This window comes from Gopherus flavomarginatus, chromosome 9 (genome assembly GCF_025201925.1).
Source record: "Gopherus flavomarginatus isolate rGopFla2 chromosome 9, rGopFla2.mat.asm, whole genome shotgun sequence".
Lineage (NCBI taxonomy): Eukaryota > Metazoa > Chordata > Testudines > Testudinidae > Gopherus > Gopherus flavomarginatus.
The window spans coordinates 17,905,112-17,921,114 of NC_066625.1; the positions used below are offsets into that span (position 1 = coordinate 17,905,112).

Genomic DNA, 16,003 nt, shown 5'->3' on the forward strand with positions numbered 1-16,003 from the left:
AGCCCCCCGGACTGGTGGCCAGGACCCAGGCAGTGTGAGTGCCACTGAAAATCACCTTGCATACCGCAGGTTGCCTACCCCTGATCTAGATACTGCAGTGACAACCAGGACCTTGTTCAGTTCTAGCCTGGGCTGCTGCAATTTTCTCCACCTTTGGGCTTCCTGTAAAGTCTACCAAAAAGTTCCCGTTAGTGCAAAAGGTTTGTGGACCAGCCTCTCATGCAAAGTCAGCCCAGGCTGCTTTGAAATGCTGTTTGCAAACCTCTTGGTGAGCCTTTGCCCAGGTTTCAGGCTTCTAGCAAAACCTGAAGGCAGATGAATGTGCTGCATGAGGGTGCAAGTTTTGTACAACTGTTTTATTACCTCTTGAAAGAGCAAAGGCTTCTGAAGTCTGGCCTGCAGCTGGCCAGTTACTCAGTAGCCTGGCAGTCAAGTGGGATCATCCAAAACAGCACCAAAAAGCCTCAGTCTCAGACAAGGGAACTATGCAAACAATGGTACATTTGCTTTCCTAGGGCTGTATTAGTTTTGCTATCTGTGGGGCATGGTCCAATGGGAGTGGTTTGAAGGGAGGGGGTCGAGGCAATGAGCAGCACGGATTATTATTACTACATGTTTGTAAAGAGCTGTGTCAATTTACCATGTGATTAGTGTTAATAATTAATGAATGTTACGGTACTGTCCAAAATGTTATCCCCGGGGGAGGGAAGTCAGAGGCTGGAGGATGAGGAGGAAGGGTTTTGACAACTAAGATGTGATTGGACCACATGTCAAGATGTCAGGTGAGTCATTGCAGGCTACTAGGCCCTGGGTGTGTGTTGGTAAGAGGTGCTGACCAGGTAGGGTTTCCCAAAAAGCAGGGCCTTATCAGGCCAAAGACTTGGCACAGAGTCCTGAGTTAGGAGGCATACATGTTTGTTTGCTCCTCTGCATGTTGCATTTTTATTCTAAAAGTGTCTCAGAGAAAGCAGAATTTGGTTTCATGCAGTATATTTGTAGGTAGCCTTTTGCCCGGTCATCTGGTCAGCTGCATGCATACAACTCTCACTGAGAAAGGAACATCATTACACAAATAATGGGATAAAAAAAGATCTGAAACGTGCTGAGGTGGGTAGGCTGCTTCACAAGTTTTCTGGACTTATGTTTTATATTTGATCACAAGATTTAACATGTGAAACAGGTTCTTATCAAACAGTACACAAGAATATCCCTCTGCTCTCCTAGATGTTTGTTTTGTAGATGCTGCTTTGTAGAGAAATGTAGGAAATGTGAAACAAGAAGGGGAAAAATCCCATAGATGCTTTTTCATTTCCAGTTTGGTTTCAAGACCTGCCAATAGTGGAGGAACTGCTCGTATTTTGAGATCAGGACTGTGACATCAAAGGTACCATAACTGCCAGGCCACATGATCTTGACTATACTGCACTGTAACATTACTGGGATTTTTTTTTTTGTTATAATACTATAAAAATTGTTTGTGGGTGTGTTCCTAGGCTTTAAAAAAAGCATAGTTTCAGGCTACACTATCCCAGTCAGGAAACATAAGCCTCTCCTTGTGAAATATGATTTTTTCACTAACTAGAAGTAAGGTTTTATTTTATGTAGACGTGCACTAGAGGTGTTCTTGATGTATTTCTTTTCTTTGGTACTTGTGTGTTTTGAGTCCCTTCCCCACTGACTTCTTAAACTGAGACTTCCTGATTGTTTACTGAATTTTCAATGTCTGCTCACCTACATCTTTTAAACATCTACATCTTTCCTCTCTGCCAGTGCAGCCAAAGACCTCAGATCAACACTCAACTGCAGCTAAATCACAATAATACAAGAGTTTTGCCCTCTGGAATTAAACCACAAAGCAGAGCCATAAATAGAAGCTTTTTATACTTCAGCAAGCAGTCTGAAAATTCAGTAAACAAACAGAAGGCAGCTCGGAATATGCCAGGGGACAATGTTCCTGGCTAAACTGATAGCTGTGAATGAGTTAGCACATTTCTAGCAAGAACCATATTTAAACGCTATCTGCTAAAATGATGCTAACAAGTTTTCAAATCCCTATATAGAAAGGGTCAAACGTCTAAACCTCTTTCCCCCCTACAAAGTTAGAGAATATATATAGTCCTGTAGTCAGGAGAAACACTCAGCAACAGAGAAACTACTCTGTGCACAAAAAAGCATTGTTGTTCTGCATAGTAAAAAATCCAGACCAACTCAGTTCCTGAGTTTATCAGTCAACATGTGGCAGAGTTTTACTACAGTCTTGAAACAGCACCTTCTGATCTTCACAGACCTAAAACTTTAAGGGCTAGAGAAGCTCACTTGAATCCCCACTCCAAGCATGCTGTGGTAGAGGTGTTATTATTTACTATTTGTGTTACTGTAGGGCCTGTGATCCCTAGTCATCTGTGATCTAAGATCTGTGATCCCAGGTCTTCTCAGCTCTTTTCTCTGAGCAGGTGAAAATGCCTCTCAGTCTCAAGTCATCAAAAACATAACAGCAGTTGATACCTAAAAGAACCAGGAATTCAGTTTTAGAACAATCAGTTTTACAGCAGCAAGTCCCAGCCTTGCTCAGAATTCACTTGCTACCCTATTCAAATGTCAGGCTCAGCTACCTATGGGCAAAGTTACTAATGTCTGTAAAGAACTTTATATTGATGACACAGGCATAAATTTCCAGAGCTGGCAGGAGAAAAAGTGTAGGTGGAGGAGAAAATCAGCCAGTACTTGGTGTTCAAAAGTAAAAACAAAAAACATCTGTGGACCAAAGAACAAGTTCTGTGGGAAAGATAATAATCCTTGGCAATCAATCAATAGCTGTGTCATCTATCTGAGCAGTCATATATAATTCAGGAGTCAGGAGACATGGGGTGTATATACACTATGGAGCCCGTGGCAGCGTAGCTTTTGGAATAGCCCGCTTGTGTTGATGCAGCCTACACCAACAGGAGTTTTTCTGTCCGTGTAGGAACACCATCTCCCCGAATAACTTTAGCTACATCAAAGAAGCATTTTTCCATTGGCACAGCTGCATCTACACTGGGGTTGTGTTGCCATAGCTATGCCAAAGGTGTGGTTTTTGCACACTTGGACTGATGTAGCTATGCCGATGTAACTTTTAAGTGTAGAACAAGCATTTGTGAGCTTTATACCTCTCAAATACTTATCTCAGATAAGCTGCATGTAGTTGCTGGAAGCACCAGATGATTAGCTGTCAACATGAGCTCAGAAATCCAGCTACCGTGGGGTGTTTACCCATCATTGAAGGATGCCAAAAGTGTGACACAAAGAAATACAGCTCTGAAGAGATCAGCGATACCCACAGAATCATGAGGGAGAAGATCAGACAAAGGAATCACAGAAGCATTTAAGCACTAATGACTTAAATTTCTTTTGTGAGAAATAACATTACAAGCAAGATCTTCTTCCAGAGAACCAAGGGTATTGCTGTAGATCATGCCTGAGACAAGAAAGGTTGAAAAACTATTTAAAAAGCTTACACATAAGTGTGGGGTTTTTTAGTGCAAACTGTGTATATATGTGAACTGAACACAGTGGTTTTATTGGTATCAAATTGCATTATATATTATTTAGCCTGAGGCTGTTACTTCATCTTTGCCAGACCACACATCCTCTTTATCTTATTGTTTTTGCACTGGCAGCTGGAGCTAGTGTAATTACATATGCAGGAGTGTCATTCTCCCACCAAGTATGATTAGTGAGTCTCCTTTCCTTCTGTCTTGCTCTCCAGCCTTCCCCCCACTACAATTTATCAGAGAGCTCTTGGACAATACTTGTTCTCCAGAAGCTACCTATGACTGTCCTTCATGTCCTGCCTAGTAGATCTTTCCAGGGGGTGACAGCCAGTTGAAGCTGGCTGTGTGTCATCCCTTGAGGATTTCATAGAGGCGACGATGAGCATGTTCTTGCATCTGTCCAAGTTCAATGGAGAAGCAACCATGCTGGTGGAGATATGGATTGCCTTTATCACCATTGTGAGTTTTCCAACTGCTATCACGCGATTCACCGCATGAATGTTTATTGCAATCATCCTCAGGTCAGGTGGACATGCTTCCCAATCAAAAGTGTTTTGCAGCATACACAAGTGATCTGTGACGCCAATTGCATGATCATATGTGCATATGCATCCCTTCCCAGAAGCAGCAATGACCCTCACATATTTGAATCATCTGCTCCTAAGGCTTCTCTCGCATAATGGGGCTCAGAGCAAGAATGGTTATTCATGGAGTGTGTGGTCGGCCTTTGTTAATTGCTGGGTTGTTTGGAAACTGGGCATGGTGCTGCTGCCATGATGCTGTTCTGGGCCTACATGCCCATTGGAGAACATCTGCTTGGTGGCTACCCATATCTTTGACTGCTGTGTGCCATTTGCATGAGCAACTTCATTCTGCTTCTGGCATGTGGTCCAGCTTACTCAACTGTGCTAGCAACTGCAATGTCCTGTCTCACATGTTTACAGTGGTTCTAACCAGTCCTGTTACGTCAGCAGCATGGCTAGTACTTCCCTGTGTGAGGTGCATGTCTGTTTTCAGGGATGTTGACTCTATTCCTTGCAGGTCTGCAAATGACAGTGCGTGTCTTCTGCTCTTGTATTTGATGACCCTATTCCCCAATTCTGCCACTACGGGAGAGTGGGCGTATAGGGCTGCTCAGAGGAGAATAAGGAGGAAGATTGAGAGAGCATGTGGGAATTCAAAGATTAATTTCAAGGCCCTATGCTACGTGGGATAGAGGGCAGGATTAAATTATGGCAGTGTGTGTAAATTTGGGTGGGTGACATGTATGGTGCACAGCATCAAGGGCCAGCAGAATGTCTCCCTTGTCAGTGCATGCAGCCTCATGTCACATTGACTGTGTGTCTTGGGGATTATGTCACGGGACTGGCTACTCACTGTACCTAGTGGCACCTGGGGATTTGTATGTGAGGTGTTGTGCTTACGTTAACCCTCCAACTTTCCCACACAGCTTTGTGAGTGGCTAAATAGTTGTCTAGCTTTTTTTATTTGGCTTGGCATACTCAAATTGGAGTGGTGGAGGTGTGCCTCAAGACATGTGCGGGCAGGCCTGGCTGGGTTTACCACTGCCCTCCCAGAGCGAAGCCACAAGAGGTAAATCAACCCCACTCTTCATGGTTCTCTCATTCCACACATTCCAGTCCTGAATTGCAAGTAGCTGTGCAAGGTGCTCACTACACTCTGTGACTGCTCCAAACTACCTGCTTGTGCAACTTCCTGTATCAAGTTCTGGATATATATCTTTGCTGAATCAAAGGGGGAGTTAGCTCATAAGGTTCTTTCAGATGGTTATTGTTGAAATCTGTGCCGAAGGAACAAGTGTCGTAGCAATTGACTGCTCTCAGCCATCAGGTCTACAATAGGCAAGGAAGGGTTCATAATATAAATTATGAACTACTCAATAAATTAGTAACTGCTCCCAAAGTCCTCTCCTTTCCCTTCAGGATGTCAGTATGTGAGCAATTTGGGCACAGTAAAAACTGAGAGCAAGTCTTGTGTCACCCAGACTGAGAATTTAACAGAACAAGGATGTGACGAGGCATTATCAGGAGCAGTTATTAATATTGTAATAAATCTGGAGCTACTTAGGAACAGCAGTTGTCACTGTGCTGCACATCAATCACTGAAACCTTCACAGTGGTAGTAGGGATAGAACTCAGTGCCTTCCGTTGCAAAAGCACAGGTCTCTAACTTCTGAAGTTAAGGAGAAACACTGTTAGCTATTAGCACAGTAGAACAGGACTGCCCTGGGAGGGCAAGTGGAGAAATTTTCCCCAGGCCCCAGGCCTCACAGGGGCCCCCACGAGAATGTCGAAGGCTCTCCCCGCCTCTGCCTTCCCCCATCCCCCAGTGCCTCAACGCACTGCGTCTAGGAGTGGCCCTGGACAGAACTAAAGCGGCGTGGCTTGGGCAGGCCCTGAGCGTCTCTCGCTCAGAGCCACATGGTAAAGGGGTGGGGCTGCAACCTCAGGTCCCGATGGAGCCAGGCCGCTGCAGCACTGGCCAGGGGCGAGGGCAGCTCCTGGATGTGGCACGCTGAGGCTCTGGGAGAGGGGGGAGTCAGGAGTAAGCAGCATGGTAAGCCCCTCTGAGCCAGACACCCCCCTGACCCGTAGCTCTGAGCCCAGCCCTTCTGAGCCAGACACCCCCCAGACTCTTCCCCCACAGCCCTGACCCCCAACTCTGAGCCCAGCCCCCCTGAGCTGGGCAAACCGCGACCCCATCCCCCCACTGCCCTGACCCCCAGCTCTGAGACCAGCCCCTCTGAGCCGGGCATACCCCAACCCCATCCCCGCGCAGCCCTGACCCCCAGCTCTGAGCATAGCCCCTCTGAGCCAGGCACCCGCTGACCCCTTCCACCCACAGCTCTGAGCCCAGCCCCTCTGAGCCGGGCACCCCCCAACCCAGAGCCCACCTCCCCACCCAGCCCTGGACCACAGCAGCACCACCCTCAGGCAGTGACAGCCCATTGGCACCAACCATTGCTATCGCCAGTGACAGTCCATTATGTAATTGCAAATGTATACATACCATTAAAGCATTTAATGTTTTTAAATCATGTATTTTGTGTACACCTCTACCCCAATATAACTCGAATTCGGATATAAAATGATAAAGCAGTGCTCCGGGTGGGGCGGGGCTGTGCACTCCAGTGGATCAAAGCAAGTTCGATATAACACGGTTTCACTTACAATGCGATAAGACTTTTTGGCTCCCGAGGACAGCGTAATATTGAGGTAGAGATGTATTTTCAAATTATTAAAAATTAATTTTTGAATGTATTTCACTGGTTATTTTTTACATTTCCAAATACATGATACTATAATATTGCAACTTTTTTAATGGAAGGGGCCCCCGAAATTGCTTTGCCCCAGCCCCCCTGAATCCTCAGGGTGGGCCTGCAGCAGAACCTGCAATAAACAGTTGAAGACTTCTGCGGTGATGACAATGCAGTAGTGACAGTGCACACATGCCTAATTCATGACACACTAGTTATATAGATCTGCAAGTTTTAATTTATTTTGAATGTTTGTATTTTTGTTAACTACATTTTTCTTAATGTGATGTGCAATATGAAAACAGTATTAAAATATTATTTAAATAGTTCACAAAAATCTAAACTGGCCTGGTACTGATTTTCACCCAGATTCTACAGATCAAACTCCATTATTTTTTTGTAAGAATAGAACTGTGTTGATTTACACCAGCTGAGGATCTGGCCCTCTAAAGTAACCATGCTGCTGATTTTTTCACAGTGCTCTTCTCTTACATCTTTGCTGATAAGTGAGCCTGACATGTTGGCTTCATGACAGTAAAGCATGTTGATTAGCAAGGTTCTCACTGTACCAGGGTATGTGCTGGACAGATTATTTGAACAAATCTGTCTGAACTTTCTCTTATCAACCTATGCCTTATTTTTTTAAAGTACATTTATCTAAAAAACACCCAACTAAATTATTTAAAAATAGATTAAATGGTATTAAAACTATTGTACAGAGAGTTCCTACTATGAATCTTTTGCTGTCTTGTTTCTGTTTTGGTCTTTGATCACTTGGTGTTTAAGAAATGGGAACAATGCCAATGCTGAAAGTTTGAGAACTAGGAACTGCATCCGTTAAAGTTTTGAATGAAGAAGCCCCTGGACAAAAACTGTCAATGGGTTCTTCTGACGACAACGCCTTCATTTCGGAGAGGAAAAGGGAAGTGATGAGGAGGGGCTGTTCCTTTTCTCCCATCCCAGTGCCCTAGCTTGAGGCAGGCAAACCGCGGGGCTTGTGACTACACCCCCAGGCCTGATCCCGCTTTCCTCTGGCCAAAACCATTGGCATTTCCTCTGAGCTCACACAATAAATGACGCGGCCCCTTTTCCCCTCGGAAGAGGAAGCTCCGGAGCTAAGTAACGGGTGGGGGAGAAGGACTGGACTAAGGAAGCACAACAGCAGGGGCGAGGGGGCGGTGAGTGCGTGTCCCGGGACAGGAGGCCGAAGCAGGCAGGGGGGAAGGGGGCTGGGTGCGTGTCCCGGGACAGAAGGCAGGCGAGGGAAGGCGGCTGGCAGGGCGCACGCCAGGGGTGGAGCAGGACTCGGAGGAGGAGGCGGCGGCTGACAGGACGCACCCCAGGGGCTGGAGCGGGACCGGAGGAGGCTGGCTGGGCGCACCCCAGGGGCTGGAGCGGGACCCGGAGGAGGCTGGCTGGGCGCACCCCAGGGGCTGGAGCGGGTCCCGGAGGAGGCTGACTGGCTGGGCGCACCCCAGGGGACTGGAGCGGGACTCGGAGGAAGAGGAGGCGGCTGGCTGGCTGTCCCGGGACTGGAGCTGGCAGTGGGGGAAGAGCACTCGGTGGGAGGAGCTGGCACGCCGGGAGCGGCAGGGGTAGTGGGTCTAGGGCAGCCGGCAGGGGGGTGTCTGTCCCGACTCCCGGAGCTGGGGGAGGCTGGTGAGTGGGGAGGCGGGAGCCCCCTGCATGCAGAGGCCGGGGGTCGCTGCCGCAGCCAGTGCCATGGGCTGAGCTCCCGCCGCACCATGACCGTCTACACCCTGAACCTGCGCGTCTTCTGGCCGCTGGTGACTTGCCTGTGCACGGCCCTCGTCTGCCTCTACCAGGCCGTGCGAAGCAGGGCGGGAGCCCCGGACTCGGACAGCGCCCCAGACTCGGGCTCCGTCCCGCTGCTCAAGGGCTCCGCGCTGCTGCTGCTGGGCTTCCTGTTGCTCCGCTACTGCGCCTCCCGCAGCGGCGGCGGGGAGTGGGGCCAACGGCCCCGAGCCGCATGCAGCGCCCGCTGCCCCGAGGCGCCGCCGAGCAGCGCTGCCCGCCGGAGCCTGCTGGAGAGCTTCTACGAGCGGCAACTGCGCCTCTCCCCGCACGTGCTGGGCCACAGTAAGGCGCACGTGAGCCGCATCGTGGGCGAGCTGGTTCGGGCCGCCAAGGCGCAGGGGCTGCAGCCGGGGTCCCTGTCCCCCACCCTGCGCGGGGACTTCGTGCAGATCGGCAGCGCCTACGAACAGCACAAGGTCCGCAGCCCGGACTGCTTCGACATCCTGGTGCCGCTGCGGCTCCCGCCGCGCCTGGAGCTGGAACCCCGCTGCCTGGGCCCCGAGGAGCCGGGGCTGGCCCCGGAGCTGCGCAGCGCCTTCACCTGCGCCCTGAAGGCCCCGCAAGGGGCCGCCTGGCCCCGGGGCTACCGGCCCTTCAGCGAGGGCTTCTGCGTGGAGCTGCAGGGCAGGCGCTACCTGTCCTCGGCCCTGGTGCTGCGCTGGTTCCAGGGCCAAGTGCAGCGGTGCCTGGGCGCCGTGCTCTACCGCCTGCAGGAGCGCTGCCGCATCAGCCTGGCCGCCTGCCCGGGCCGCCAGCTCACCCTGCACATCCTGCCGCGCTCCGACTACGTCTGCTGCCACATCTCCATGGCCGTGCGCCTCATCCCCGCCATCCCCCTGGGGGACTCGGTCTACCTCGTCGCCCTGCAGCCCGGCGCCAGGAAAGCCCAGCCCGGCGCTGCCCGCCCCCTGCAGGCCCTCTGGGGGCTCAACGTCTCCAAGCACGAGCAGCGGCTGCTGAGCTGGCTGAAGGAGCAGACCCCGGCCAACTCGTGCCACCTCAAGTGCCTGCAGATCCTCAAGGGGCTGCGGGACCTGCGCGGCCGGGGCTTGGAGCAGCCCTTCGGCGCCCAGTGGAGCCGCGTCCTCTCCTCCTACATCCTCAAGACGGCGCTCTTCTCCCTGTTGCTCCGGGGCCCTTGGCAAGCCTGGGAGGAGCAGTTCCTGGCGGAGCGGCTGGAGGACCTGGTGCTGTACCTCAGGGACTGCCTGCAGAAGCGGGTGCTGATGCATTTCTTCTTGGGCAACGCCAGCGTCCCCGAGGCGGTGCAGGTGCCTAAGCTCCTGAAGGAAGCTGCCCCCGTCAATCTGCTGGCGGCCTTTGACGCCCCTACTCTAGACTTGGCCGCCTTCCAGCTGCTGAACACCTGGAACCAGGCTCCTAAGATCATCCGAATGTACAGTAGCCCAAGGTACTTGAGGAAGAGCCCCACGTTGTATAAGCACGTCGCCGACACCGGCCAAGAGTCCCAAAGCAACTGAGCACCACCTGAGGCGTTTGCCAGTTCCTTTGTGAGGCCAAGGTACCTACCTGTGTTAGCTAGTAAACTGCCTGCCAGGTTCCTAAGGGAGATCTGCCTGCCTGACAGCATCAAATGGACGTCTGTGTTTGTTTCCCTAGTCGTGGTGATCTGAGAAATCCAAAGCTCAAAATTTAAGAGTAAGAAATACCATGCTTTAAGATCTTAATAGCTTTGTAATGATGATGATTAGTCATGGAGAAACTATGAAACTTCCAGGAAAGTGCCTTAATTAGAAAGCACTACAATAACCACTTGTAAACCTAATTTAGTACCAGATTTATAGAGGGGTTCACACTGATGAATTTGGAATGTCAACTTAAAGTTTAATCACAAAAGTGACCCTGTCCAGAGCTTTCTTTTAATGCAGAAGATAATCAGGATCAAAGATCAATGGCATGGAAAAAAGTCAGTGTGACCAAGGTACTATTTTGAGGTGGTGGAAGAGGAGCCAAGGGTGTTTCTTGATCCTTAAACACAGTTTGAAATATTTATTCAATGAGACACTCATAGGTGGTTGTGTGATTTATTATACTGTGCTAAATAATATACAAATTAATATAAAATTAAATTATGAAGCATGACATTAAAACCTATTTGACAAAAGTATGAAGAATCTAGTTGTACATTTGTGTTAAAATGAAGGTCACGCTGGAAAATTAAAATATAATTATACAGCTCACAAATGAAAGAAGAACCATAGCACTTTATTTCCACAAAGGCCTTCATTTTATGGTAATTGGCTGCACTAAATATTTGGTTTGAACATAGAAGAGGCATTAATTTTTTTTAAATTAAAAATGGATGTGTAAATTCTCTAAGCATTCTGTCTTGGTTGTTAGAACAGAAGCATTTTTCTTCCTTAAAAGTTGCTGTACTTTAATAACTACCAAACCTCCTCCACACCTTATTTGCTATAGTGTGAAATTTAAAATAACTCCAGAAATGTAGAGGTGAAAACTAGCTGTTGCACCCATGTGTTCTTCACTGATTGGTCAGCAAGGTCCTTTAGTGGATCAGCTAACCAGACTCTTGAACTGTGGCAGCACTATGGTGTGCAGCAGACCAGGAGATACCAGAAGCAAGAGATGGTAGTTGTAGTGCAGCAAATATTTTTTTGTAAAAAAAATATTTCAGAGTGCCTTAAAGTTCCCAAAACTTGGGACAAATTCATGGTACAGTAAGTACTTATTAACTTTGATGGTATCCCTTTAACGTAAACACCAGCCTGATAAATTCCATGTGTAGATAGATTATTTGAGAATACCTCATACAACTTCTCTATTGATCTGTATGAGCGCTTACTGTCTTTGAATAGTATATGTTAATAGTTTAGTTTTGGATTTTAGCTGAGAAAATACATTTGACCTTATGGGCCATTGCTACATTAAACTATAGTATGTAGAAAAGGATTAGAAAGCTTCTATTTTCATATGCTCTTTAAAAGCATGCTTAATTTCTGATATAAATAGTTAAAAACTAGCGAACCAAATGCATCACAGTTTGTCTGCAAAATTACACATTCTAAGCAATCCAAACTTTAATGTAATACAAAATACATTGCCACAGATTCTGAGACCGCATCCTTGAAAATTAAAAGTATTAAGGCATGAAGCCTGTAATTGAATTTTTCATGTGCGTAAGGTTAAGAAGGTGCCTGATTGTTTGCAGGATTGAGTCCTATGTGGACAATCTGCTGTGCTTACTTTTAAATCGGTAAATGAATCAGGAACAGCAGGGAATGTTTGGAATAATTTAAAATGTTAAAATTTCAGAATATTGCTCCGTATTTATTAGCCTGGTGTTCTGTCTGTAGTCGTACATGATAGAAAATAGCAAACTTTTAAAAGCAACCACAAAGCTTTGTAAAACCTAGTTTACTAAACTGAAAATTTCTCCAGTTTTAGATGCATGTTTCCTTGTATTTGGTTTTTAAACTGCTTTTGCCATCTTATTTTCAGGTAATTTAGCACCTAAGTGTCACTTTCTCAAGTTGGGTTATTTTTACATGGAGCGTTGGTTTTCTCTTTGGGCAAATACAAATGACTTGTTTATGTGTAGTGTTGACCAGTGTGCTCATCATGCGGACCTAAGTGACCTCCTTGGTACATTTTTAGTAGGCCAAAATGTTTACTGTTTTGCAGACTTGTCTAGGGTTGCCAAGCCTCCAGGATTGTCCTGGAGTGCCCAGCATTTAAATATTGTCATGTGATGAAATCTCTAGGAATACGTCCAACCAAAATTGGCAGGCCTAGGTACACCTACAAGAAGTGCTGTTCTGCAGTCCTGGAGTCAGCAGGAGTTTTGCCTGAGAAAGGGCTAGAGAATCATGCCCAAGGTATTGTGGTTGCTTGGAGCACTTAATACACATTTAGTTCAACAGTTGATTCTGGCAACATGGTTACTTAGTGAACTACCTGTTTGTTTACATTAGTGTGTAACACTTTATTTTTTTTCCAAGAGGGACTATGTACATTTTGGTGTATGTTCCTTACTGGCTTATATAATACATGGAAACCTATTAGATTTAATACAACTTTCTTATTGCTGTTAAGTGCTGATACTACACAGGGAAAGTTACATCAAGAAATGCATAATAAGAAGGGAGTTTGGGGAATATAAATAGTTTGAAAGTGAAACTCGAAAGTTGGGGGAAAGGACAAATGAGGAGGAGCAGAAACACTTGGTAAAAGAGCAGTGCAGGTAATCCAAAGGACACAGACACAGATGGAGGAATCCTGTAGAAGGGTCATGGAAGATTTGGCTTGAAGTGGGGGGAAAAGTGATTTATATACATTTTGGATGCATGGTTTAACACGGTTAAAACAAGGCTACATTTGTGGCGGGGCTCCACACCCATGTTCCCATCAACTGCAAAACTCCCATTGATTTAGGCTTACTAACAACTTCAAATCAAGCTGATCTTTAATGGGAACTTTTGCTACATAAGGTATATGTGAGATTATGTTCTTGGTGACACGAGCAAACCAAGGCCCTAATCCTGCAAATACTTATGCACCTGCTTTAACTTCAGTCACGAGTAGTCCTATTGAAGTCAATGAGGCTATTTACATGAGTAAAATTAAGTTTGCACTCCGATGATGCAGGATTGGAGACTGAAATTCTCTATTGAATAGCAATTCTGGTCTGTACATTTGGGCTTTGGTTGGTATTTCCTGTGTCTATAATGCCTACGTTCATAGATATACTTATTATGTTTGACTAAAGTGACTATTGAAAATTGGGTCTGTTAGACTATCAATGTCATTCTATGCCAAATGAAATGTGGTGGTGCGAATACTAGTTTCTGGTGCTATCTTTGGGGTCTTATCCTGAAAACGTGCACATGCAGAATTTGACTCATGTGAGTAACCCATTGATGCTCTCTCCCCTCATGGGAGTGCTCACATGAGTAAAGTTCCATGCATGTATTTGCAGGATTGGAGTCTTACTTGTTACAATGTAATGCAGACTGAGTATGATAGTTTGTGTATTTAAATTAAAAATGAAATACAGAAAGAAACACGTGTTTCTTGAACACTACTGTGTATTTTAGCTACATAACAATTTCTTAAGAACTTAGTATAATCAAGGCTGGTGTCACTTTTTTTGGGGGAAAAGCTACATCTAAAAACAGAATAAATTGAGATATGCTGTTCCAAAACTTCATATGCACATCTATTTTCCCCATGTATTAGAAATTATAGTGTTAATTGTTAAGTTCGTAACACTTCTTAAATGAGACCTTGACTAAAGCATTCCTCTTTTTTTCACTTTCGGATCTTCTTGCAAAGCAATCCAAACTAAATGTCTGTTTGAAATGGACATTCATGGTACAATTATTTTTGCTGGTTAATAATCAGACCAAAGATTTAACTAAGTGTTGTTCAGCTGCTATTGTTTTAAGAAAGTGTTTATATGCTTAAAATGTTAGCCTGTTTGAAACAAATGTTCATAAACTCTTCTTCTATTTAATATCCAAATACATGTGCACTTTTATTGTCTCAGCAAAAAGTTGGAATTTTTGTTACTCATTTTTAATATTTCACTGTATATTAATAAATAGCTGTTTTGAAACCTCTGTGCCTCAGTGATTGTGTGGCTAAAGGTAACTTCTCTATCAAGTAGAATTTACTCAAATAGCCATGAACCTGATACTATATTACCCAAGCGTGAAATCCTGGTGACTGCAGGAGGCTCCTCTGCATGTGGGAGGACGTGTCTTGATGGCATGCTCCTTGGGCCTATGAATAAGGATGCTGTGGAAGGACCAGGAGAGAGGTTGGAGTTTGGGCAATAGATCCACACACTGTTTGGCTCCATTGCCAGAATTCCATGCACGAGGATGCAGACTAGGCCAAGAATGCTGCTGCAAGTTGTAGTAACGCTGGCTACACTGTTTTCATGTTTGGGAGAGGGCCAGTTCTGTTTTTCTGATTGGGTACCCACACAAAGCCTGCTTGCTTTTTTTAAATATGGAGGTATACCTATCTCATAGAGCTGGAAGGGACCTTGAAAGGTCATAGAGTCCAGTCCCCTGCGTTCACAGCAGGACCAAGTACTGTCCCTGACAGATTTTTGCCCCAGATCCCTAAATAGGCCTCTAAAGGATTGAACTCAATTCTGGGTTTAACAGGCCAATGCTCAAACCACTGAGCTATCCCTTCCCCCTTGGGATTTGCACAGAGCCTTAGGACGTCACTCCTAGTGCACAGAACTTTGTGCAAGATGTATAGGCTTTATGTGTGTCTGTTTCAGAGTTACGAACTGCATGGGCCTTATTGTGTCATTGTTTAACATGGACAACTTCCACTGAAGCTAGTGGTAGTTGTCTGTGGGTGAATTGGAGGATATCCTCCCTCATTCATCTTACGTCTGATGCTAAAACCATATTTTTGTTGCTTGTGCCAATGTACTCTATTAGAGAATGGGATCAATAAGATCTGAACCTTTAATATATTAAAATACAAGTTAAACTTCAGATAATTCATCTGAAGTATTTTTCCCATCCCCTCCCCACAAAATAAAATCTTCTGTAGGAAAAAAATCAAGTCGTTCAAGAGCCCATTTTATAAAGCACTGAGGAACGTTCAGCCATTTGGATTAGTCAGTTGACTGAACTGACTGGCAGCTCACTAGCAAAGATGTTTTCTTGTGCTCTTATTGCACATTCAAAGTTTGGGGAGAGTATTTGTTTTCTTTTTAGTTAATGTCTTGAGGTGATTACATTGGTCACTGTATAAGCTTATCTCCACTCACCCAAAGACACTCATGCTTGGTGCTAAAGAAAAGTCTGTCTGTGTCCAACCCATAGAAGAAATTTGTTTTAAAGTCTTTTCATCCATGTGAAAATATCAACCTTGTAATGCAGACAAGTTCGGCAGTGACTTGCTGATTAACTACTGGTAATGCAAGTTACAGGTGCCTGAAGAAAAAAGAATTTTCTTATGCACTCAGAACCACTCAGGAGACTTTTGCAGTTTGCTCTTTTAGGCTACTTCCTTCTGTACCTTCTTATTAAACATGTGGGAAAACTTGACAGGTACACAATGGGGCTGAAATTTCACAAAGGAGGACACAAACGTTATGTAGTTAACAGGTGAGAGATGAATAGCTCTATTTCCAATCAGATCATGAAAATAATCAAGATACATAGATATTCAAAAATATAATGGAGGAAATAGTGTTTGATCATGCTATGTATTCACTGCAGTACACACTGATATTCTAGGGTACAGCTCTCCATCCATTTGAAGGCTTTTGGTGACTCCTGTTCTAATGGGTATTTAATTTAATACCCCAAGATCTGAAGAGTTGATCTGTTTGTGAATGGGGTTTCTATATCCATGTTTCTAG

The 16,003-nt window shown here is 45.7% G+C and overlaps 1 protein-coding gene across 1 annotated transcript; it reads left to right on the forward strand.

Moving 5' to 3' along the window:
* Positions 1-8,207: 8,207 nt before the first annotated feature.
* ITPRIPL2 (ITPRIP like 2) lies at positions 8,208-14,218 on the forward strand. Its single transcript, XM_050967751.1, has one exon. The coding sequence runs from the start codon at positions 8,556-8,558 to the stop codon at positions 10,107-10,109; it is 1,554 nt and encodes a 517-aa protein (XP_050823708.1). The 5' UTR covers positions 8,208-8,555; the 3' UTR covers positions 10,110-14,218.
* Positions 14,219-16,003: the final 1,785 nt, after the last annotated feature.